Source organism: Marmota flaviventris, chromosome 2, assembly GCF_047511675.1.
Source record: "Marmota flaviventris isolate mMarFla1 chromosome 2, mMarFla1.hap1, whole genome shotgun sequence".
NCBI lineage: Eukaryota > Metazoa > Chordata > Mammalia > Rodentia > Sciuridae > Marmota > Marmota flaviventris.
In genome coordinates, this window is record NC_092499.1 from 71,777,570 (window position 1) to 71,804,047 (window position 26,478).

General features: G+C 34.1%; 1 protein-coding gene across 1 annotated transcript in view; it reads right to left on the bottom strand.

Moving 5' to 3' along the window:
- Positions 1-367: 367 nt before the first annotated feature.
- Mnat1 (MNAT1 component of CDK activating kinase) overlaps positions 368-26,478 on the bottom strand; it is a 224,039-nt gene continuing 197,928 nt past the window's right edge. Inside the window, exon 8 of the mRNA XM_071607994.1 lies at positions 368-826. Coding sequence (XP_071464095.1) covers positions 706-826 — 121 coding nt within the window. The 3' untranslated portion in view covers positions 368-705. The remainder of the gene's footprint in view (positions 827-26,478) is intronic.

The window sequence follows — 26,478 nt, forward strand, 5'->3', positions numbered from 1 at the left end:
CTTTGAATCTGTCATTAAAGCAGGTTAATGTTAATGCTGTGATCTGGTTTATCCTGCATATGCCTCACAGCTGGGAACCATAACACCTTGATCAAGGTTTCCCTCACTTTTCACTGCTGAAAACAGGCCCTGAATTCTTAATATTAAGGGAGTAACATTATCACAGGTCAGGTTTTACTTGCCACAACCTGCTGGTAGAATGGAATATATCCACTTGTCTGGACTGGTATTAAGAAGACATTAGAAAAAAAGAAATTTTATGAGAAGAAATAATAGACTTGGATATTAACACTGAATGTTGTAATCAAAATGGCATTTTAAAATGTGTTCAAGTAAAACACTGCAATAAAAGAAAAACCACAAAATGTACTATAAAGTCTAGCTTTATTTTTAAAAAGATTTTACAAGTCTGTCAACCTTAAACATACATAGGTGAATTACTTATTCCTCTCATCAGATGAGAAGCAATGCCTCAATCCTGTCAGAAAAAAAAATACATAAGTAAAAAATAAATCTTTTCACAGATAAGTATTTCCTATATTTCTCAGCTTAGTTCTGAAATTTTCTCTTTATAAATACTTTAACACAGCTGCTAGTGATAGTCCTGTTATGCAGCTGCATATGGCTATAATTTTACAAAGTCAGCTTTTTCTAGCCCCCTGGTTCGACTCCATGGTCCAAATCTTACAAATGGAGAAATAAAGGTTAACTGGGGTGCCAGAAAAGCCCACTGAATGCATCCTGTAGCGCTCTGTGACAAGCAAGAGAAGAAGTATAGCCTCCAGCAAGGTCCTGTGGAGAAGCAGCTCTGACGTGGCTTAAATACCTGGGGGGGGGGGGGGGGGGAGAAACAAAGTATAACACTGATATAAAAAGCACACACAAATTGGTAACATTTTACAAAGCAAGAGCAAAACTGATTTCAATTTTAAAGAGGAATTCTGAGACCGAAATGTTCAAGCTTTTTATAAGTGGATCATTACCTTTCAAAAGGAAACACAGTATACATGGAGTGTCTACACTACTACTTAATTACAGAGCAAAGCAAATTACAGTAATATTTAAAAGCAATTCTGAAGGTTTCAGATAATACTTGCTATTAATATGTTCACTGCTTCACAATTTTCAGGACTTATTTGTTGGCTTTTGTTTGGACACCTAACAAATGCTCTATTTCTGGCATACTCAATATAATACACAGTAACAAAACTCTACCATAGTACTAATATTTTTGCATAAACGCTTTAACGCAAACTCCTAAATATGTTTAAAAAAATGGGGTAGAGGAGAGAGAACACACTGGTTCCTTCAAAATCACGTATTTCAAAAGTATATTTTCTTCTTTGTAGGAAGAGAAACCTTAGAAAAATCACATGTTCAAGATTTTTTTTTTTTTTTTTAACTCTTACACTGAGTCTGAGATCAAAATAATGTCTCAAATAATAAGTACAGAAGAGTCTTTTGGCCTCAAAAAAATAGACATAATTTTTCTTCAACTACAAGCAGTCTTTTCAGCAATTAAAACTTTTTTACCTTGATGAAAATAGATAAAACAGGCCTAAAAAAAAAAAAAAAAAAGGACAATCCTAATTGGAGGTACAACTATTTAACATGACTATGAACACTACTGGAAAACAAATATTTATAGCATTGCTTTAATGTCTGGTTAGGAAACCACATTGTTTCTTCAGGTCTCAGGAAGTAAAGCAGCTTCACCCATTTTAGAATTATGGGTGTAGCAAATGAATAAATCAGGTACCAGAACATTTTAATACTTTGGAACATTTTCTACTCATTCATTCAAACTTCCTGTGTGTCAAGATCTTAATGCATGAGCAACTTATATTTCTAACATAATAAGTTGGTATTTTATTGTATCCATATTTAATAAGCTTGTGTGAGTGAAAAGTATATGGCAACATAAGAGACAAAATAGAAAAAGTGGACAAAATAAGATGCAGGTTAAGCTTCTGAAATTGGCTAGAATTTATTCATAATGCCACAAATTAATGTGTTAATTCTTTGCTACTCTGCCAAGGGTGAAACAAGAAAGGGGAAGGGAGAAAGGAATATTTATTGAGCAATGATTTAAAACTATTTTGGTACTATATTTATAGCAGGACAAAATATCTGCACATTCATCTCCAAAATTTGTATACTTATTTTAAAAAAATCACTATATGCTTTTATATGTAACCTTTATACACATATTATTGTAGTAAATTATTTTAATTATTTTGAAAAAATGTGCTCTTCATATTAAAATATTATAAAATATGTATAAATAGATAATTCAAAGGATGAGACAAAAAATTTAGATAAAAGTTTTGATATTTCCCCACATCCCATCTTACATACTCTCCTAGGATGCATCACACTTTGAATACTACCATTATTAAGCAGATACTGTCAAATATTAGAGCTTTAGATCATGTTAGACTTAAATGGGGATTCGCCAAATCTACCATATGGTTATAAAGTTATCTGCTTATTACCTTCCAGAATATAATAAAATGTCAACTGTTAAGATTTCTTATGCATAAGAAATGAGATATTAAGTCATCCCAAAAAACTTAAAAAAAAATCAACCTGGCTTCAAAAGGAACTTAATAACCACCATACAAATAAGAAGTGAGTAATATTTTTACAGGCAAATTGGAAATGAAATGTTCCACTCCTGACACAAGTTTCTAGTTAATTTTTAACTACACACCAGATGATGTTGCTTTCTTTCCTCAGATCCTCAAAAGGAAAGCATAGTCTTAGCTCCAATGACTGTTCACTCATTGCAGAAGCCACCCACCAGAAAATGTTTGTCAACTCTAAGAAGACAACTATTACAAAATGAGGATTGGTTTTCATAGCTGTGATTCAAACCACTGTACAGCTAACTGTTTTGATTAATCACATTTTGTACAGCTTGCTTCTGGGAAAGTTGAGTCATACCATCTCTGGCTTGGCAATTCCATCATAAACTTGTAGTGTGCATACAACTTTTTATGTTATCCTGAGAAACCTGAAACAGCTGCACCGCTGGCAGGAAAACACAGGACCACCAGTAAAATATCCAAAACAGTTGCATCTTTTAATTTATGACTGTGCACTGTTTCCATAAAGAGTATATAAAACAGTTCAGCTTTTATAGGTAAAATGTAATAAACAGTCATACTCATAGAGGCCATAAATGTATTTTAATAGTTTATCTAAAATGATTAGTGTTTAAAAATAGTATTTCTTGAATAGTCATAATATAGAGCAATGAGCAAATATTTTAAAATTTGAGTTATTAAAGCTAAGTTGTATGATTCTAACTGCCAAAATCAAGTCAATTAAAATTTCTTTGCATAGCTCTGAAGAAAATACACTCCCCCTCTAGCAATCACTCACATTAAACTTGTCTGTGAGTATGAGTCTTTAAGAGTCCTGCCTATTTATACTGTTGTTTCAGATTTCTAGGGCTGCACAAAACTGTTACTGCTAAGTACTTCTAAATATTTTCACCATGGTAACCTATATTAAATTCCAATTAAAAAATAAAACAATTCATTCTTATTCAGTTGTGGGCTTTTATTTTCTAGGTACCTTATTTTATGTTCTTAAGCCCTTTAATTATTGTGGTATGCCCAAGTATTTTTAAAGATTTGTTACACTGAAACCACACAATGAGAATATAGTATTTTTCTGACTTTTTTTTTTTTAACCCTAATCCTCACCTCTGTTGTTTTAATTCTTCCATGACCATTAAAAATAAATCACTGAATAGGATTCCTGGGGTTTCTGGCAGAGGTGAGTATCATTTCATGTAAACCATTATATAAGAGAATGAGGAAGAAGTCTTAGTCAAATTTATTTCCAAAATTTAAGCTCAGTTGGGTTTTGGAGGCTGGTGGTAATTGGTCTACGTAGCCAATCCCAGAACACTATTTCTGTTTTTTCATGGGTTTATTTTAAATATGTGTAAAGCTTATAAGCAAAAAACAGGAAAGAAAAAGTGGTTTGCTTAATTTTGATACCTGTACCTTATTTTACTGAAAGCAGACTAAACTCAGGTTTTTAAAAATTCATATCTCTATTTCTTAATAAGTTTTTCTTTTTTTAAAAAAGGGATGTTTTCAAAAGCATGCATGTCTAATGTAATTCTTGGACAAAGGGCATCTTATGTTATAATTATGCTCTAAAAGTTAATCCTTCCTTTGCTATTATTATCCATCGAAATTTGTTCAAATAGATTTTGGAGAAGCAGGGAAGAAAAAGGAGCAATGGGTCCTGAAAGTTAAGTAAGAAAGAACTAAGCATTAGAATAATACACTTGAAGGTTTATTCCTAAACTTTGATTGTCTACACTGCCTTTATTGTTGTTGTTGTAATATATAGCAGCTTTTACTCCCAAAGAAGGTGGTATAATTTACACTTGGCTTCAGACAGACTTCATTTTCTCAGTCCCTTAACATAAGAAAGTGTCTCTGAGATTACTCTTTTATCCTTTCTTTTAAAGCCCTATACTGACCATCTGGCCCAAGTCTTGTCTCAGCTCATTTTAGTGCTATTCAACAATGCTTTGAGTTCTTAGCTAGGGCAGAGGGCAGGGGTTGTCATTCAATAATACCAAGAGGCAGCATTCTTCCCCTCCAGCCATAATCTGTTCACGATAACCCTTGAAACATACTAGCTCTAGAGAATCTAGAATTCTCTACGCAAGTTGAAATCAAAACTTGAAGTTCACATTAGTTCTCTCAACTTCAAATTATCAGGCCATATAAAGACTTCAAAACTTAGATTGGTTCAAACTAAGAAATGCAGTGAACTCTAGAGACTAAGACTCTTTACAAGATGACTCATGTTCTCCTACCTTCCCTCCTTTCTATCATGTGTTAAACACCAATTCCAAACATATCTGTGTCCCAACCCACAAAATTCAAAGATAGCTGTCCATTAAGAGAGATCACCTAGCTGCTGTCAGCTGTCAAGACCAAGAACTCTTGTAAGAAGTTCAGCCAAATTTATAAAATATTTACATTAACAACTTGAAGTATACTTCAGTGAAATTTAAAAACTACAGTGCCTATAAACCTAGTGACTTGGGAGGCTGAGGCCCTAAGCAACGTAGCAAGTCCCTGTTCAAAATAAAATATAAAAAGGGCTGGTGATGTGGCTCAGTGGTTAAATGTCCCTGCATTCAAGGCAGGGGAGATTGGGGAGGGGCCAACAAAACAATAGGGTACTCATTAATATAATTATCACTAAAAATCAGAAACATTTCTAAAAACTAAAGTTAGTGCTTACATGTCCTAACTGAAACACAATATCAGAATAATAGATAAAACTGTCTACAGAAGGAGATGGATAATCATATATTCTAAGATAAATGGGGAAAGGCATTATAATTCAGACATATTTCCCATAATTCTGAGGGTGGTCTGGTTAAAGCACATGGTTTCATGAACTCCACTTTTAAAATGTAACAAATTTTCACAGATAGACATCATGTTATTCTTTGTTTTTTTAATCAGGTGATTTCAAATTTATACTAAAGGATGTTAGTACAAACAATCATGCCAGAGATTTAGACCATGCAAACACCAAAGCTCAGATTTAGAAATTTAAAAAGTCATATGGTATTCTGAAGAAATGTATAACTGAAGAAAACTGCAATTTATTGCTATCAAATTTATGCACACTAGGTGTTTTAGGAGCTACCACTGAAGTTAAGGTTAATTACATAATACAGGATTCTTCCTTGATTTAAGTGTGAACTACAGTACATATAGAGGATATAGGTACTTGAATGTAACGTACACTATGAACCCTATTGTTGGTAGAGTTGAATATCTCAAGTGATAGATGTCTAAGGATAGATTCTGACTATATAATACAAACAAACACAGGAATCAGGTGTTATGAAATAAACTTAACAGCAGCTAATGGACCATATGATTTTTGACAGATCTTATATATACTTTTCAAAATAAAAAAAATGTTTATCTCAACAACAGAGTATTTATTATTTGTTTGGCTAATTTCAGTACAGTACTTATTCATAGGGGCTGTGTTCCAAGAACCCCAATGGATGCCTGCAACTGCAGATAATACTGAATCTTATATATACTATATTTCTTCCTATACATGCATACCTATGATATAAAGTTAAATTTATAAATTGAACAAAGTAAGAGATTAACAGTGCCTAGTAATAGATGAATTACAGCAGTATTCAAAAGTTATGAAAATATGGTCTCTCTTGCTCTCAAAATACAATTTTTATGTTTGAGAGCACAGGAATTCTTCTGAGTACCATGCCTGATTTGCAGTTTTGTTACCAGAATTAATCTGTACTTCCATGTCTCATGCCGTGGTGACTTCTTTGCACTTTATGAATAGAGTTTCTATTGGGCATTTTCCTTCAGAAGAACCCTGTTTCATCACAATTGTAGATTTGCTGTTCAACTTTTCCAACTCTGTCAGAAATTTGGTAGTAGCTTTTTAAAATCATTAAATAGAGCCTTTCCCATAATTTTACATTTTTTAAATTCAAATGTTTTCCTGAATCTGTGTAGCCATCTCACGTTTGCAGTAAATGACTTGAAACTTGTTTCAGAGGACCCCTTGCTGAAGTCTCCACATAAACTCAATGCTTTTCTGCTGCAAAACATTGATATTACTCAAATCCCTTTTTCTATTTATATTTTCCACCTGTAAATCTAATGCCTTTTGAGGTATAACAACAAAACTAGCACAAATTTCTTTTATCTTTTTTACAAGTTCATGGATACAAAGATTCATTCTTACTGTAGACCTCAGCAACCTCGGCCTACAATTGTTTTTCTTAAGTCAAGAACTATCTCCTTTTCCCTTAAAGAAGCACATTTCTCTTTAGCATATCCAAATAGCCAGCATCACTACTTTTGTATTTGGGGGCCATTATTAAGTAAAATAGGGTTAAACACAGGCACTGCAATATCATATCAGTTAATCTGATATCTGAGGTGAGTACTAAGTGACTAGTGGGTAGGTAGCATGTACAGTGTGGATACAATGAACATAGGAATGATTCACAATGGGTGAGAGATAGTGGGAGGGATTCTATCATGCTACTCAAAACAGTATGCAATTGAAAGCTAAAGACTGTTTATTTCTAGAATTTAACACTAAATATTTTTAGACTTTAGCTGATAACAACTGAAATTGTGAAAGCAAAACCATGGGTAAGGGGGGACTACTATACTATTCTTATATGCTCAGATGAAATTACATAGATAATGGTATAAATAATGTTTTTAATACTAATTTTAAAACATTGTGACATTCATTTTTATAAATGTATTCAGGATAATAACAGAATGCAAAGTTTCACAAGAAACTAAAATAGGAAATAATATAAAAGCCTAGATTTTGTGTATTCCAATGAGAAATAAGTGCCACTTCCATGGAAATACAACAGATATCATAAAAATTAAATTTCCTATTGTAACATTCTTACTAGTGCCTGATTCCGGTTTGTTCAATGCAATTTTGCTAACATGTAATTCCATGTTAGTAACATGTATGTGCTAGAGTTTTCATCATAGTCTTATAAAGGCAGGATAAGTAATTTATCCAGGGGAGACAAAATGCCAAAATTCAGATGTGTAGCTCATTCATTCTTAAAACAAAAACAAACAACTAAGTGCCTATTACATGCCAGGCATTGAAGCAACCCTGATAATAAAATAGAGCAACGATTCCATATTCTCATAAATCTTATAATCCAACAGAAAAAAATGTTAAATAATGAATATTATGAGTGAAAAAGTCACAGATATATGAATGTGGATAAACAGGGAAGCCAACATAATATGATCAGAAAAGGTCTACTTAAGGAAATGACAGTTAAGCTTAGACCCAAAGGATGAAAAACAATTAGTTACAAAGGGAAGGAGAGGCTTAGAAGTAATTCAGGCAGAGGTAAGACTATATATGAAGTGGCAAGGAGCCACAGTATGTATTGAATATGGGGGTGGAGTGGGGATCCAGACCCAAAGGAGGTTAGAGATGCAGGTAGAAGATATACCAAAGTCAGCTCCACAGGCCACGTTAAGAACTGTAAATTCTATTCAAAGGCCAGTGAGAAGCCAAGTCATTATAAACACAGTAATTTGAATTATCCTTACTGCACAATGAATTAGAGAAAAACAGATGGAAAAGAGAAAATGGATTAGAGAAATTATAGAAAGACTCCTTAGGAGAATGTCTCTCTAGTCCAGGATTGAGCCAATGGTGGCTTAGATTTGGGTGGTGGGAGTGGAAATAAAGAAAAGTACTGGTACAAGCAATATTTAGGGGTCAATGGAGTGTGTGGATATGGGAGGGAAAAAAATAAGCAAATAGTATAAAGGTCAACTTCCAGGTATCTAGTTACATAGAAGAGGGAAGATGCTCTTACAAAGAAAACAAAAAATAGCAGTATTCTAGAAAACAAAATAAAAAACAACCCTGAGAATAATCACTAAAAAAGGTAGGAAGAACAGTTTTATTTTGCTTACATTATCCCCTTCCCAAGGCAAGTACTGTTCAACCGGGAGAGGGATCTCCTTAGCTTGTGATGTCCCTTTGCATGAAAATGGAGAACAGCTTCCCCAGCCATTGATGGTACTGCCTGAATGAGCTGCATCAGTTATACCACAGCAAGATCAAAGAAACTGGTATGGCCAGAAGCAAAGAAAAAAGATGGAGGCTATAAATATCAGCTATGCACAGGAACTACCATAGTCCTCAGTGGCCTGTCTTGCATAGTGTTGGGAAAAGTAGAAACGGCAGCCATACCCCAGAGAAAAAAACCCAACATGGCACCTAAGCACCTCTTCTTCCTACCTTCTTCTTTTCTGCAGTGGCGCGAAAAGTTCCCGCCCGTGTGAACTCTCCCGCCGGCGCCAATTTCAAATCTCGCTGGCGGGGAAACTTAGCCCCAATGAGAACTAATTCCTGGGCTCCGGAGCTGACGTCTGAAAGAACTTGCCAATAAACGGGTTGCCTGCCATTTATCTAAGCCCTACCATCTCCCCCTTAGTTCTATATAAGCACACAGCTTTTTGCAATAAAATTGGAATTCTCCTGGCGAAGTGTCTTTGCGTGGGGAATTCTTTCACATAGAATTCCAGTAACTGTCTCTGACAAGGACTTTGACAGCCCTTTTGGCTACTGTGCACCTCCCTCCCCACCCTGTATGACCACTAAGGACCCCACAGTTTTTGCCATGGTGGACTCCGGGGCTTGCTACACAGAGAAACCTAGCAAGTTCTCACTACAAAGGAAACCAACAATAAGTATAGCTGCAGTGACTCCCTTTGGCTTCTGTGGTTTTTTGCTCCAGATTCCTGAACTATCACCTCTCTGACCTTCTTCCACATAGCCACATTAGCCCAGGGATGCAGTACAAACACTGTTTGTAAATGCTTGCAAAAGCAATGATACCCACCTGCCACATGTATACCAGTCACAAGCCATCCGTGGGCTGTGTGTGGATTGTGTTGCACATAGTAGCCTCTCGAGGGCACAGGCCTGGCACTTCGAACTCCCTGTCAAGGGACTGATCACATGATGCAGGTGTGCCTCCCCCTCTAGCTCTACTTAAGATATCACACAGCATCTAAGATGGGTGTGACTTGCCAAAATGTTAATCAGTCTGCTGACCAGGAGACAACACAAAGCAAAGGAATTCTGGGCTCACATTCTCTTTTCCAGTGTTCTTTCCAGTGTGAAAGCTGACCCTTAAGGTCGCAGAGCCATCCCGCCCTCAATCTGAAAAACATGCCTATGTTGTGTGATTTTTTCACCATTTTCTTAGTTTAATGTTGCAGGTAGCTCTTTTAAACCTAGTTTGTCTCGTCTGTGCAGGTCGTGGGTGAGATATACCCACAGCTAGCTCCTGAAGGTAGTTCACACTCCTGTCACTGGCCCTGACCATTGTGTTTATGCCTGTGGCTTGCCACCTGAATGTCTAAAAGATCTACTGGGTACCAGCAAGAGAGCTAAAATTCACAGTAAAAAAATTTCAGAAAAAGAAAAGAGAGAGAGAAAAAAGAGTCCAGAAAAAACATTTCAAAGAAATAATAACTGTAAACTTTCTAACTCTGGGGAGAAAGATGAGGACTCAGGTATATGAAGCTCAAAAATCTAGCGTCAGATTCAACCCAAGACATATTATATTCCAACTGTCAAAAAGCAAAGACAAGGGCTGGGGATATAGCTCAGTTGGTAGAGTGCTTGCCTCAAATGCACAAGGCCTTGGGTTCAAACCCCAGCACCACACACACACGCACACACCACCACCACCACCACTACAACAACACATACACACACACACACACACACACACAAAAAGCAAAGACAAAGGGAGCATTTTGAAAGCAGAAAGAGAAAAGCAGATCTCTGTAAGATAATTAGCAAATTTCTCAGACTCCTTGCAAATAATAAGAGAATATGATAATATATAGAAAGAGCTAAAAGGGGGAAAAAAAGTAAACCAGGAATATTTTACAAAGCAAAGGTGTCCTTCAGAAATGAGGAAAAGATAAAGATTTTCTTATATAAACAAAAGCTGATGGCATTCATTACCACTAGACCTACCTTATAAAAAATGCTAAAGGGTGGCTGAAATTAAAGGTCATTAATTGGTAACATGAAAACATATGAAAGTATAATACTCATTGGCAAAGTTAAATATATAGCCAAATTCAAAGTAGTCAGTGGTGGTGTGTAAATTGCCTACAATTTTACTATAAAGGTTAAAATACATAAACATTTTTTAAAGGTATTAAACACATATGTGTTTTTTTAATACCTTTATTTTGTTCTTATTTATTTTTATGTGGGGCTGAGGATCAAACCCAGTGCCTCACATGTGCGAGGCAAGTACTCTACCTCTGAGCCACAACCCCAGCCCCATAAGCATTTTAAAAAGAAGAGGGACTACAATAATGTATTAATGGATCCACAATGTAAAAGGATATACACTGTGTCATGAAAACATAAAACATAAGGGTAAGTGCAATTGATAAAGAAAAAAAGTTGTTATCAATTGCAAATACACTGGTATAAATATGTTTTACATCAGCCTTTCATGATAACAAATCAGAAAAAAATCATAGTAGATACATGACAGATGAAAAAGGAATGGAACCATACCACTATACATATATATAAAATCAAATCACAGAAGATAGCAAGAGAGTAAGAATGGAACAAAAAGCCTACAAAACAATCAGAAAATAATTAGCAAAATGGCAATGGTTAATTCTTAATTATTAGTCATTATTTTAAATGTAATTAGTTTTTTTACACTTTCAGATTAAATGGCCCAGCATTATAATAGAATATTGTACCACAAATCACTAGTCCAGGAAAAGGTCAAAATTCAAAATTTAAGGTAGTTTCTACTGAATGTGTATCACTTTCTCATCATCCTAAAGTAAAACAGTCATTATGTTGAATGACTGTTAATCTGGGGAAGGTCTATCTACACTGTTAAAATGTACCCAGTACACAAAAATGATCTACTGATTCAATGCAATTCCTATCAAAACTCTACTGACATTTGTCATAGCAACAGAAAAGAAAAATGCTAAAATCCATAGGGAACCACAAATAAATACTCAAATCAATCTTGGGGCAAAACAAAACAAAACTGGAAGTGAACATCATGCAATCTCGATATGTTACTATAAAGCTATAATAATCAAAACAGCATAATACAGACCAAAAATATGACATAGAGACCAATAGAATAAAATAGAAAGCCCATAAATAAACCCAAGCATATATAGTTAACTGATTTTCAATAAAAGTGGCAAGAAAATACAATGGGGGAAAAGTTTTTTAAACAAATTGTTGCTGAGGGCCATTGCTAAGTAAGAATGACACATGGCATGACCCAGGTCATTTGCAGTGTCATTGCATGTAAGGTGACCTTGCTCAAGGACCAGGGCGGATCTGGGTTTAGGGCGGATTGGGGTTTAGGGCGGTTCCAGGTTTAAGGTGTACCCTGCTGGGAATAGGGCGTATCCTGCTGCCTCAGGCTCGCCGGCTCCTAGAGTTCCTGTTGAGTTCTCATGGGATTCAGAGGGTATTTGGGATCCAGAACGTGAATTCCCCCAGAATGTGTGTAGAGTGCCGGTGTGAGTTCGGGAATAAAGAACTGCTGTTTGAATCTACAAGGCTGTGAGTGGCTCGTGATTTTGTGCCCAGCCAGACTGCGGCAAATTGTGATGAGAGAATTAGCCACATGGAATGGAATGCAATTAGACCATTATTTTACATACATACAAAAATAAACTCAAAATGTTTGTTGAAGACTTAAATATGAGACCTAAAATTGTAAAACTAGTAAAAGAAAACATAGGAAGAAGGCTTACTGTGTCATGAAAACCATAAAATATAAGGGTAAGTGCAATTGATAAAGAAAAAAAGTTGTTGTCAATTGCAAATACACTGTTCTGAGCAATAACATTTAGATATAACCCCCAAAGTACTGATAACAAAAGCAAAAACAGACAAATAGGACTACCTCAAAAGAAAAAAAAATTTCCATATAGCAAATAAAGTAAACAACAGAGTGAGGACACAACTATGGGATGAGAGAAAATATCTGCAAACTATAAATCTGATAAGGAGTCAATATCCAAATCATATAAGGAACTCAAATAACTCAATAGTAAGAAAAATCTCTAATTGAGAAATAGGCAAAATACCTGAATAGATACTTCTCAAAAGAAGACATACAACTGGCTTACAGGTATATTAAAAACTCTTAACTTCACTAATTACCAGGAAGATACAAATTAAAATCACAATGAGATATTGACTCATATCTATTAAAATGGCTACTATCAAAAACACAAAAGTCACTAGCAATGTAGAGAACTAGCACAAAAGTTGCTAGCAATGTAGAAAACAAGGAATGCTGACACACTGTTAGTAGAAATAAAAATTATTGCAGCCATTATGAAAGAGAGGATGGAGATTTCTCAAAAAGTTAAAAATATAACTACCATGATACAGCAGTCCAACTTCTGGGTATACATACAAATAAATAAGTATGTCAAAGAGATATGTTCACTGTAGTGAACTCTTATGTTCAATGTAGTGTTATTTAAAATAGCCAACATCTCAAACCAATGCATTAATGGATAATAGATAAAGAAAATCTCTCTCTCTCTCTCTCTCTCTCTCTCTCTCTCTCTCTCTCTCTCTCTCTCAAATGGAATACTATTAAGCCTTTCAAAAAAAGAAATCCTGTCATTTGTGTCAATATAGATGAGCTTAAAGGACTTTATACTAAGTGAAATAAGCTAGGCAGAGAAAGATAAATACTGTATAATCTTCACTCATGTAAAATCTTTAAAAAAGTTCAATTTATAAAAGCTGAGAGTAGAATGGTAAGGAAGGATATGGGTAAAATGTCATAAAGTTTTGGTTATGATAAAGAAGTTCTAGTTGTAGTCTATTTCTGCACAACATTATGACTATAGTTAATAAGAATGTATTGTGTACTTGAAAATTGCTTAGAGAATAGAACTTAAATATTCTCATCATAAAAAAGTAGGTGATAAATAAGATTTAATCATTTATATATCCATAAACACACAAGTTGAGGAGGGCTATGTGGTGTGGCTCAGTCTTAAGAGTGCTTGCCTAATATGCTCAAGTTCTGACCACTACAAAAGCAGCAGAAGCAGCAGCAGCAACAAAAACAACAGAACACCAAGTTATTCACAGTAAATACTACACACCTTAATGAAGCTGGGGGAATGACAGTTGCCCATATGCAGGGGAAGAGACACACAAAGGTGGTTTCAACAGCACTGATCATGAACCATGCCTTAATAAGCAGAATTCAAAATAGAGGCCTTTAAAAAAAATAGTTGAATATATTTTAATAACAAACTTACAGGAACAGCACAGAAGACAGCCAACATTAAAAACATGCATTTGCATGTAGGACAACCCAGAAAAGTATAATGAATGGATGGAATCTACTGTATGTTAAAAATGCTACAAATACCATTTATTTGCCATCAATAAGAAATTTACTTGTTTAAAAAAATCCAAATTGCTGGCATTATCCAGGAAAATTTAACAGTTTTATTTATAATTGTTGTAAAGTTGAACTGCTGAAGCTTGTTCACTGAAATATTTTGACTTGCATTAATGCTTTACATCCCTGCATTTATATTAACAATTCGGATGCAAATGAAAATGGAAAAATGGCCAATATCTGATTTCTATTCCCTATTTTTTCACTTGGAATCATACTTAGGTATCTTCTGACCACATGGGAAAAAAATATCTATGTGCAGAACTACCAATAACAGGAGGAAGAGGAAAAAAAAAAAAACAACTTTTTTTTGAGAATGAAATGTTTGCTATTAGGTGAATTCTTAAGCACATGTTCACATATTCAACGTGCTAGTTGGATGTCTTTGGGCATAATTTTCACATGTGTGGCATAGATAGCACACAGGTTGGTGTCTTCAAAAAGGCCAACCAAATAGACTTCCTTTGCTTCCTGCAAAGCATCAATAGCTGTGCTGTGGAACCATAGATCTGTTTGAAGAAGAATGAAATTATGGCATTTGCCAGTAAATGGATGGAACTGGAGGCTACCATGCTAAGTGAAATAAGCCAGTCCCCCAAAAAACAAAGTCTGAATGTTCTCTCTGATATGTGAATGCTAACCCACAACAAGGAAGGGTATAGACGGGAAGAACAGAAGTTCAATGGATTAGACAAAGGGGAATGAAGGGAAGGGAGGGGGAATAGGAACATAATAGACATTAGAATGAATCAGACGTAACTTTCCCTTGCTCATATGTCAATACACAACCATTAACTCCACATTGTGCATACCCATAAGAATAGGAATTGGAATGGGTTGTACTCCGTGTATGTATAATATGTTAAAACACACTCATGGGTATCTAAAAATAACAAATAAAAAAGATGAACTTTATGATACATGAATTATAACTAAAAATGTAATATTAAGAAATTAGGTCAAATAAAGGGGCCCCAAATTTCTTTTTGGAATGATGAAAATATCCTAAAATTAAGTTTGATAATGGCTGCACAACTCTGTAAGTATACTAAAAACCATCAAAATGTATACTTTAAACAGGTGAAATTTACGTTTCTAAGTATTTTCTTCAATGAAGCTTTTAAAAAAGTACATAGGCAAATTTTGTTAATTTGATCATTAGACTTAAACCTGGAAAACAAAGAGAAATTCTTTGGGTATTTTCATTAACATTAACATTATATAGCATTAAATCATAACTTGCTTGAAAGAATTGTTGAATTTACACTACTGAATTATCTCATTGGGAATTACAATGGTCTATTTCTTTCTGGATAATTGAATAGTCTCCTTCACTCAAGTCTTGCATGTATTTTAAGGGTTGCTTGATGTTGCTATAGCTTTTATTTCCTTTGTAAATCTCTCTCTCTCTCTCTCTTTTTTCCCCTTTTTGATGTACAGAATTTTACAGAATAGAATTACATTTATGTTGATTTTATGTTTCAAAACAAAATAAAGGGCATGAAGGTGTAGAAGAGGGAGAAGCAATAAGAATGGAAACAATTCAGCAAGAAAGTGTCTTATTATTACTATTTGTAACATATGTTATATATTTTCTATTTAATAAATGTTTCATTTGAGAAAAGATAATACATAGGAAACAGTCTCAAACACATAGCCACCATCATTCCAGTCAACAATTTGCATGTAAATGTTGTGTGAACCATTTTTTTAAAAAATACTTTACTTTTTAGTTGTAGATGGACACAATATCTTTATTTTATTTTTATGTGGTGCTGAGGATCGAATCCAGGGCCTCGCACGTGCTAGGTGAGTTATCTACTGCTGAGCCATATCCCCAGACCTGTGTGAACCATTTTTAAGTTACCCTCAGTTTCACTCAAAATAACCACTTATAGTTACTATAATTCCATATGTCATAATTCATATACTTATATAATTATAGTCATTTATTCCAATGTACATTTAATATTGAAATATGTTACATTCATATTGTTCTTTCTAATGTTTTAGTGGACTCTAGGTTTCTCTGTAAGGTCAATATGTCAATAATATAAGATGTGAAAAGTTGTAGTTAGTAAAATCAAATTTATTTTAAGAACTCTTTGAACCTTTCCCAACTCATGACCTATCTAGTCCCAAATCTATTCTAACAATAACAACACTGTTGACCTCTTCCTTTCCCCTTTTGATTTCCCAATTATGTAGATTCAAGTGAAGGCTTCATAGGGAAGCAGAGTCCTTCCTTCTTGTTAGTTTTTTTTTTATCACAAGATAATAGAGAAACTCAAGGATTCCAATACATACATATCAAATCATGGAGGTGGGCATGGTAGTGCAAGCCTGCAATCCCAGCAGCTCAGGAGGTGGAGGCAGGAGAATCATGGGTTCAAAGCCAGCCTCATCAACTCAGCAAGGCACTAAGCAACTCAGTGAGACCCTGTCTCTAAATAAAATATTTTTTAAAAAATGTGCTGGGGATTGGCTCAGTGGTTAAGTGCCCCTGGGTTTAATCCCTAGTACAGGGGTGGGGGAGAAAATTTTTTACTACATATGTATAAATATACATATAATACATTTGTATGGGCATAAACATATAAATACAGATCTATATTTCACAATTACTATATTTATCTAGTCAGTTTTATTTCAAAAGCTAAATTGCTATGTTATTTCCATCCTTGCTGCTGCTTTTCTCTTATTTCATGTTATTATCTTCATTGCCACTAGTGTCACCTTACTTCAGGCTTCAGGTCTTTACTATCTCTTTCATTGACTCATTAGTAGTTTCTATCTACTAACAAGTTATGTTCTCTCCATTCCAACCTATTCATGTTAACCAAACTAATCTTCCCAGGACAAAATTCTTCATGACTCTCATGTAAGTAGACATTCATTGGCTCCCTGCTATATGAAGAACAAAATCCAAATTCCTTATCCTACCATTCAAGGCCTACTGTACTTGAGTCCAATCCACCTTTTCCAAACTTATCACTTCCATATACTCTGAACTTAAGCCAAAGTTAACCACAAGGTTTTCTGTTATTCTTCATTAAAGTCCCATGACTACCCATTCCATACCTTTGGTTATGTTGTTTCCTTTTCTTAGATTGCTTTATGAACGACTTTACCACTGCCCGTCTTTCAAAGTTATGGTTCAACTGCCAGTCATTCAATTCTGGACAGAGACTTGAGAAGTTTCCCCGTCCAAAACAGAAATGTTATATATACAGTATAAAAAAAGCAATGAAGTAAACTAATCTTAAAAGAAAACTCTCAGGTGCCAGAAACTACATAAGAACTAAAAATAAGAGAAGTAAATTTCCTGAAGTTCAGGATGGCTTTAGATATCAGTGATTCAACATCCATAATTGGATAGGAGGCGGGCCTCAGTCCTGTCAGATACAGGAAGTTAGAACTGGGATTAGCTCCCTACATATAACCTAAATCCACAAAATTCTGTACCATCTGTGAAACAACTTGTAAAAAAGACTCTGCTCACTATCCTGGAGACAGTCATAAGAGAGCTTTTAATCATACATCTAGGGGCTTGAGTGGAAAAGAAATCAAACATTAGACGTCAGAATATATACTATTTCTCCATTCCCAAGATATTCAGAACAATAATTGGTCCAAGTTTAGTGAAGCCCACAGGAATCTGGCAGAAGCAAATGTGAATCTACTAGAATGCTTCCACAATTCAAGGTCTACAAAAATAATTCCCACTGAAAGAGGGTTCACAGCAACCACAACAAAATTTACAATGACTCACTTACGAAAATAAGTCAGAAGACACAACTAATGGCAAGACACACACACCAAACCACAGATAAGAGAATAATCAGGAAGAAAAGAGAAACAGAAAGGAACAGATAGTATAAAGCAGTAAAACAACAATACAGGAAGAACAGAGAAGTCATAAGCTGAATTCTGATTAAATTAACCATTTTATGCTCAAATATATATACTATAATGGAATATAACTATGCATGCAAAGAAAAACAAGAAATTTGAATAAGACAGGACACACTCAAAGCTAGAGATTTTGTAACAATTATTTTTTCCATTCAAAGTAACTTCTCCTCAAAAGATCTATTTCATTTACTGGTATTTGAATAATGTCAACAATTTAGAAAAATTTCTAAATCAAACAATAAAAATCAAAGACAGTAGATAAATTTCTAAATCAAACAATAAAAAGCAAAGACAAAGTCAAATGAATAAAGTAACTGATATTTTCTCTTAATAATGAAAATTTACATTTTTCAGCAAGTAAAAACAGGTTCAGAAAATACCTAGCTCAAGGGATCAGTAATTATCGCAATCAAATGTGAAAAAGCTTTAAGAGTTCTGGTTTAAAACCTAATAATTTCAAGTTTTTAAGAAGCATTTTTAATATTTAAGCCCACAGAAAACTTGTACTTTCTTTTAAAAGTAAAAACACAACATCACTTTGACCAAAAAAAAAAAAAAAAAAACTATGTCTATTGTCAGAAGTAATGTGCTAATGCAGTCAGTGGTACCAAAAAATGAAACTTTTCTGAAATAGACAGCTTTAATAGAGTAGTCATATAATTAGTTAATATCATTTTGACCAAAAATTTCATGTGTAAAGAAAATATTTTCCTCTTATTTAAAAAACTGTAGCATCTTTTTCACTATTCTGTTTTGCTTCTATACTACATTTTTTTTTTTTTTGCAGTGCCTTCAAACCACGCACATGCTGGTATAAGATTTTAAATAAAAACACAGTCTAATAAGTTACATATAATATTTCTCAAAAAATCATGAGTTTTAAACAGTTTAGTTTTGAAGAACCTGCTTTAATCTATTATATAATACATGATAGTGAAAATTAAGACTCCTATTATATAACTCTAAGACTTTAAAGAAAAAAAATTATTGAATTCAACTTTTCAAGAAATGTCTTGAATGCTATTTTGAAAGAAAAATTATTTTCATAGTTCATAATAGACTACACTTTTCCTATCTCTAGGTCATGCTCGGAAGTGGACCTGCTATCGTGATTCAACAGAAAGTAAAAGAGAAGCAAATCCAAACTAGGCTTATTCTTGATATACTTCATTCCTAGTTGGCTTCCATTTGCAAAAGTTAGTGTTTTGAGAAACTAAAAATAAGATACTTCTATTTAAATTGAAACTAAATCTAAATGTCACTACAGAAAATATATTTCAAATGTTTTATAAAATAAATGAAAGGAATCATAGGTGAAGACAGGAAAGCAAGTACAGTAAGAGAAGTAACACAGAATTGTAAAACTGGAAGGAAAAATTAGAAATCATCTTATTACCTCAATAACAGATAAAACAGTTGGCACAGATTTGTTAAAAATTGATCTTCTTGAAAAAAATCCATTTACTCAGTGAATATGTCTTGAACACATAGTATATACTCAATTTAGGCTAGATGCAAGATGAAAAGACAATCCTTGTTCCCAAGTAGCTGAAGTTTAGTGGGAAGAAAGACATGAAAAACAACCATTTTTAATTGTAAGAAAACTGGAAATTCAGAGAACTCAGAAGAATGCAAAAAACATAAATGTATTCATGTTTTTAACTGTTTCCTTTGCTGTGAAGAAGCTTTTAAGTTTGATATCATCCCATTTATTAATCCTTGATTTTACTTCTTGCACTTTAGAACTCTTATTGAGGAAATTGGTTCCTAAGCCAACATGTTGGAGATCTGGGCCTATTTCTCCTAGTAAGTTCAGGGTCTATTGTCTAATTCCTAGGTCCTTGATCCACTTAGAGTTGAGTTTTGTACAGAGTGAGAGAGGGGGGTTCAATTTCATATGGAATTCCAGTTTCCCCAGCACCATTTGTTGAAGAGGCCATCTTTTCTCCAATGTATTTCTATGGAGACTCTGTCTAGGATGAGATAACCATATTTATGTGGGTATGTCTCTGTGTCTTCTATTCTGTTCCAATGGTCTTCAGAATGGGAGAAAATCATTACAACCAGTACCTCAGATAAGGCATTAATTTCCAGGATATACAAAGAACTCAAAAAACTTCACACCAGAAAAATAAATAACCCCATCAATAAATGGGCAAAGGAACTGAACAAACACTTCTCAGAAGAAAAAAATATGATTGGTCAACATATATATGATAAATATGATTGGTCAACATATATATATGTTCAACATCTCTAGCAATTAGAGAAATGCAATTAAAACTACACTGTGATTCCATCTCACTCCAGTCAGAATGGAAATTATAAAGAATACAAGTAACAATAAATGTTAACAAGGATGTGCAAAGAAAGGCACTTTCATACATTGTTGGTGAGACTACAAAGTGCAACCACTCTGGAAAGCAGTATGGAGATTCCTCAGAAAACATGGAATGGAACCACCATTTGATCCAGTTATCTCACTCCTAGGTCTATACCTCAAGGACTTAAAAACAGCATACTAGAGTGATGCAGTCACATCAATGTTTATTGAAATTCAACTTACAGTAGCCAAGCTATGGAAACAACCTATATGTCCTTCAACAGATGAATGGATAATGAAAATGTGGTATATATACACAATGGAATATTACCCAGCAATAAAAGAGAATACAATCATGGCATTTGCAGGTAAATGGATGGTGTTGGAGAAGATAATGGTAAGTGAAGTTAGCCAATCCCCCCCCCCCCCGCCAAAAAAAAAAGTCAAATGTTTTCTCTGATATAAGGTGACTGACTCATAGTGGGGTAAGGAGGGGGAGCATGGGAGGAATAGATGAACTCTAGATAGGGCACAGGAGTGGGAGGGGAAAGGAAGGGGCATGGGGTTGGAAATGATGGTGGAATGTGACGGACATTATTATCCAAAGTACATGTATGAAGACATGAATTGGTGTGAATATACTTTGTATTCAACCAGAGATATGAAAAATTATGCTCTATATGTGTAGTAAGAATTGTAATGTATTCCGCTGTCATATATAAATTTTAAAAAAGTTTAAAAAAAGAAAAATAGAAATGTTCAGGATCCATTTGAAAATCTGGTTTAAATCAAAGAAAATATAAGCTTGCAATTTAACCAAAGTCACTATTTTTCTAACTGGCTTACCCAGAACCCCTGGGTTCTGAGTAAGTGCCTTTGGGGCACTGTTGAAGTAGTTTGGGGAGAGGTTCCAAGCTGTCATTGAGAGCTCTATACTGTAATAGTGTAGATATGCTTTTATCCACTTCATATTTTGGGGTCCCAATAAGATTTTGATTAAAAAACAATAAACAATTCTACTTCTTTAAAAAGTTTGGAAACCATATGCTATGGATCGAATTGTGCCCTTCCCCCAAATTCAGATGTTGACGCCCGCATCCCAAAAGTGATGGTATTTGGAAATTGGATCAATAGGAGGAATGTAGGTTTACACAAAGTTATTAAAGTGGTTCTTATGATGGTGGTTAGTGTTTTATAAGAAGAGATACCAGTATGTGTGCTCTCTCCCCCTGCCTGTGAGGTCACAGACATTGTGGAGTGCCGAAAGCAGCCCATCTATAAGCCAAGAAGAGAGCCTTCAACAGCACCAAAACTGAACAAGATCTTGCATCTTCCAGATTTGTGAGAAATAAATTTCTATTCTTTAAGTTATCAAGTCTTTGGTTTTTGTTATTGAAGCCTTAGCAGATTAATATATTATTACAACACAACTTTAGAATCGAACATTTTATATTAAATTCCACCCCCTAAGTAGCAGTCTCAGAAAAAGTCAATGGTTGTTCATGGTTGTTCTAAATTATCAGGAACAATTTACAAAAAGTACCAAAAACAGAGCTTAGCAAGTATATAGTAGATACTTGGTAAATGCAGTGAATTAGACCCAAAGACTAGAGAAAAATCTGATAAAATAACAAATTAGCAGAGGAAGAGTTAGCCAAAAAAAGAACTAGAAGACAGGAGAAAAAGGAAAAAAAAAGGAAGCAGTATTATAAAGAAAATAAAAACGGTTTGAAGAATAAATAGTTCTGCAGAAAGGTAAAATAAAGACCATAAGTAACCTATCAAATTTTGTAATTAGAAATTCAATGTTAATTAACAAAATCAGATTCTAAGTAACAGCCAAATTACACTAGGTTTGGTGAACTAATCAGAGATAAGGAAGTGGAAAAAATAAGCATATGACTTCTTTTAAAAGGTTGTCATTAAATAGGGCAGTAGTTAAGGAAAGATAGAGGGTTGATGAAGTGAGCATGCTTTTTCAAGATGGAAGTCTGAATATTGTTCATGTTGTGACGAGAAAGTTCTAACAAGAGAGGAGAAAAATCTGAAAGAGAGGTGGCAGCCAGTTTGATGGTGTAATGTCAAAAGGCAAAGTAGACCACAGAACATAGGTGGGATTCACCTCAAATTCACAGTAGGTCATTCTGCCTTTAAGAATGGACAGAAGGAGTAAATGAGAGTACAAGTATAGGCAAATTTATAGTTAGGGTGTGTTGAGGGAAAACAATTATACATATCCTTTCTCAGTGTAGTAGGTTGGTTAGTGTGAAATGGGGAAAGTGGAAGGGAGAAATATGGAAGAGTAGCAATCTGGGAAAGCCATTGCAGTATAAAAGACACAACCAACCATGGATGTGTGCAAAATCATTCTGAATGGCACCCATCTGCTCAGCTATGTAATTTTCTTCAACTATATTCAGAATTTAATAATAATTCATACATTCTACAAAATACTTCTAGTTATTCTTTGTATGCAAATGTCATAATATCACAATAAAAACACTAAAAATAGTATGATCCTGACTCATACAGGGGGAAAAAAAAGATGTGCTTACAAAGGAATTTTAGAATATAATCCCCAATACCCATCTACGCCTTTCTTATCTTTGTAGTTACAGAGAATGACTGAATTTATTTAGCCTCAAGTCTGGCCCTATACTGGAAAGTGTTCCCTATAAGGAATCTAGTTTGTATTCAAATTTATTCCAAATAAAAACATGGAAAATACATATTATTAGAATTTTTTCATATGATAATCTTTTTTCCTAGCAAAGAGCTTTGAACCGAGATCAAATTACCTGACTCCTCTCTTACATAATAATAATTTTAAAAAAGATTTCAAGACACATTAAAGACTCAAAAGGTGAATTTTTTTAAAAATGAAAAGGACTTCCTATATCTCAAGAAAACATTTCTGAGCACAATAGGAAGTTATAGGTTTATAAATATTCTTACTCCTAAAGAAGTCTAACTTGAAAAAGAAATTACACTGATAAGATCTGAGTGAAAAGCACGTGAGCAGATATGATGATGGGAAGAGGTTCTTAGCAGCTTTGAGACTTTGATTCATGTCTTCACATTAGTTGCTTAATTGCACTGGCTGAATTTTTCATTAGCTGACCAAATAGTTGTTTTATTGGCTTTGGGAAACTGCTATAATCATGTTTACTGTAAGAATTTTCTAAGCATTTATTTCCTCTGAGTAAACAGAGATTTATTCTCTTTAAAAGCATGAAAACTCCTTGAGTTCTCATTATTCATTTTTCTATGAAATGTATGTGTCAGTTCTAGCCAGAAAACCAGAGATAATTTCTCTTAAAAACTTAATGAGTTCTAGAAACCAAAATTAAAGTGCCTAGCTTATCAGAACTTAAATGACTTTTATACTTATTGTACAGAATTTTGCTGGTATAAATTGACACATCCTGCAGACAGAAAAAAAATCACACGTTAGCTAATTTAATCACACATAAAAGATCTATCTGAACAAGAAACCACAGCTCTGAATTTTTTTTTAAGTAGTATAACATACCCAAATCAACATTGTTCTCATAGAGTATATTGGAATTTCATATCATTTCCTAATGTCCTCCCTACCCCCCACCCCCAGTACCAGGGATTGAACCAAAGGGTGCTTAACCACTGAGCCACATCCTTATCCCTTTTTATATTTTATTTAGAGACAGGATCTTGCCGAGTTGCTTAGGGCCTAGCTAAGTTGCTGAGTCTGGCTCTGAACTTGAGATCCTCCTGCCTCGCTTCCCCAGTCACTGGGATTACAGGAATGTGCCACCTCATCTGGATATATATATATTCATGTATAAATACTTTTTGGACTAGGACAATTTTCAATTTAAAACTGAAAATACAAACCCATTGTGAAGATTTTAAAATCACTATAAATATTATTGTTCCTATCCCTATATTGAGGCCAGCAGGCAAAACAGTGTAACACATGAATAATAACAACATATTGGATATCCCTATCTCTAAAATGTCTATCAATGTGGTATAAGTGAAATCTATGAAACTCAAATATTTAATAAGCTCTTAATACCTTAATAAATGGATAGGAGAATCCTATAAGAGGATGATGAAGTGTGTCTATGGAATAATCATATATTTTTACATATTAATAACATTGTTTAAAGCAAGTAAGCATGAAATAGCAATTGTTAAAGCATAGCAATAATGTAAAACAAGGGTGCTTTAACATTGCTGGAGCACAATAAGGGCAGGACACTAAGTAGAGCTTATAAGGAATGTAGGCATATATCTTTTGTTCCCATAAGCTACATCGTACCTTTAATTTGCATATAACGAATCTTTTAAATAAAAAAACAATATGTATAATCAAAAACAAATTCCTAAAACACATCTCCTCATTACCACTGTGTTTTCCTCTAAAAGGATAATACTTTCAGATGGTTGACAAAATATCTTTGAGCCTTATGCCAGGAACATGGAAATTTATAAAGTGTAAAGAAAACAGAAGATTAAGAATGACATTTTAGGGCACAGAAAACTGACTTTAACTTTTAAATAAATTTATGTTTTAATATGGTAGGTACAAAAGTATATGAATATAATTAGTTATATTTAAACTCTGATTTGATTACAAAAGGTTGAAAGAAGTTTGATGATGTGGGTTTTCCCCTAGCTTATTCTCTTTTCTTTCTTTACTTAAGGGCAATAATTTTAGACTGCAGTGATCCAAAAAATATGCATGTTCTGCTATAACCATAATTTGCTGACAAAATATGTGGAATAGAAAGCTCCCAGTTTAACTTATTTCTAATACCTCTTGGTGACTCACATATTTCAGGGACAAAAGAAAAATAAGACATTGATAAGGCAACATATCAAAAGATTAGGTCATCAGACTTAACTTTAAAATTTATCTTCATATTCATTTTCTTGTTTGCTTTTCATGAGAACCCAGTGAGGTAAGAAAGGGAGGAGTAAAGGAAAGTATCCTCAATTTATGGAGTATGTCAAGACTCAGAAATAAATGATCTGCCCAAGTTACTGTCAATTCTGCCTACCGAGAGAGAGACAGAAATATGAATTCATAAAGTGATTACAGAACAGTGGTCAAGGAGACATACGTATATTATAAAAGTGAATAAATGGGAGGAAAAATGGGATACTAGTAAACAGGGGGAAAGTTTCAGTTAAACAAGATGAGTAAGTTTGAAAGACCTGCTATACAGTATTGTACCTATAGATAATACTGTATTGTACACTTAAAAACAAAGAGGGTGGATTGCATATTATGTGTTCTTACGACAATAAAATAAATTTTTTAAAAAAGTGAATCCAGGGTGAGGACCTCAGAAAAAAAAATGGTGAAGAAGCCTTCATGCTTCCATCACTCCAAAGATACACTGAAAAACAAAGAAGCAAAATCTTTCAGAACTCTGTAAAATAGTTAAAGGTCTACAGCAACCCAAGAGAATGCTGAGTCAAGAAAAGGGTAATTTTAAAACAGTAGGAAAGTTCTGTGGCATTTTTGTTTGCCTTTGCTCTATACCCTCCCCAGCTCAGCAGTCTGGCTAAGCAGTGTGGGGCCACAGTCCCTGGTTCCAGAGAGCAGAGCAGACATTATTAGTAAATTATTCTGTTTGTCTGCTCTAAAGAGTGGAAGAAGAGATCAGGAAAAGAATACACATTTTTCTGAAGTGAACATAGACCATATGTCAGACCACAAGACAAGTCTCAATAAATTTAGAGACTGAACTCATACAAAACACACAATGGAATGAAGCTAGAAATCAATAAAAGAAAAAAACTGGAAAACTCATAAATATGTGGAAATTAAACAACACACTCTTAATCAAGCAATGGGTAAAAAAAAATAATCACAAGGGAAACTAGAAAACAGAGATGAATAAGAGCAAAAGTAACATTCCAACATATGAGGGAAATTATACCAGTTAATGACTATACTAAAAAAGATCTCAAAATCAATAACCCAATATTATACATTGAAAAATTAGAAAAAAGGGGGGCATACTAAACCTAAAGCTAGCAAAAGGGAGAAAAAAATAATGGGGAAACATGATGGAAATGGAGAATAGAAAAACAATACAATCACTGAAACCAAAAGGTGGTTCCTTGAAAAGAATAAAATTGACAAACCTTTCATGTAAGTACAATATAACCTGGAAAT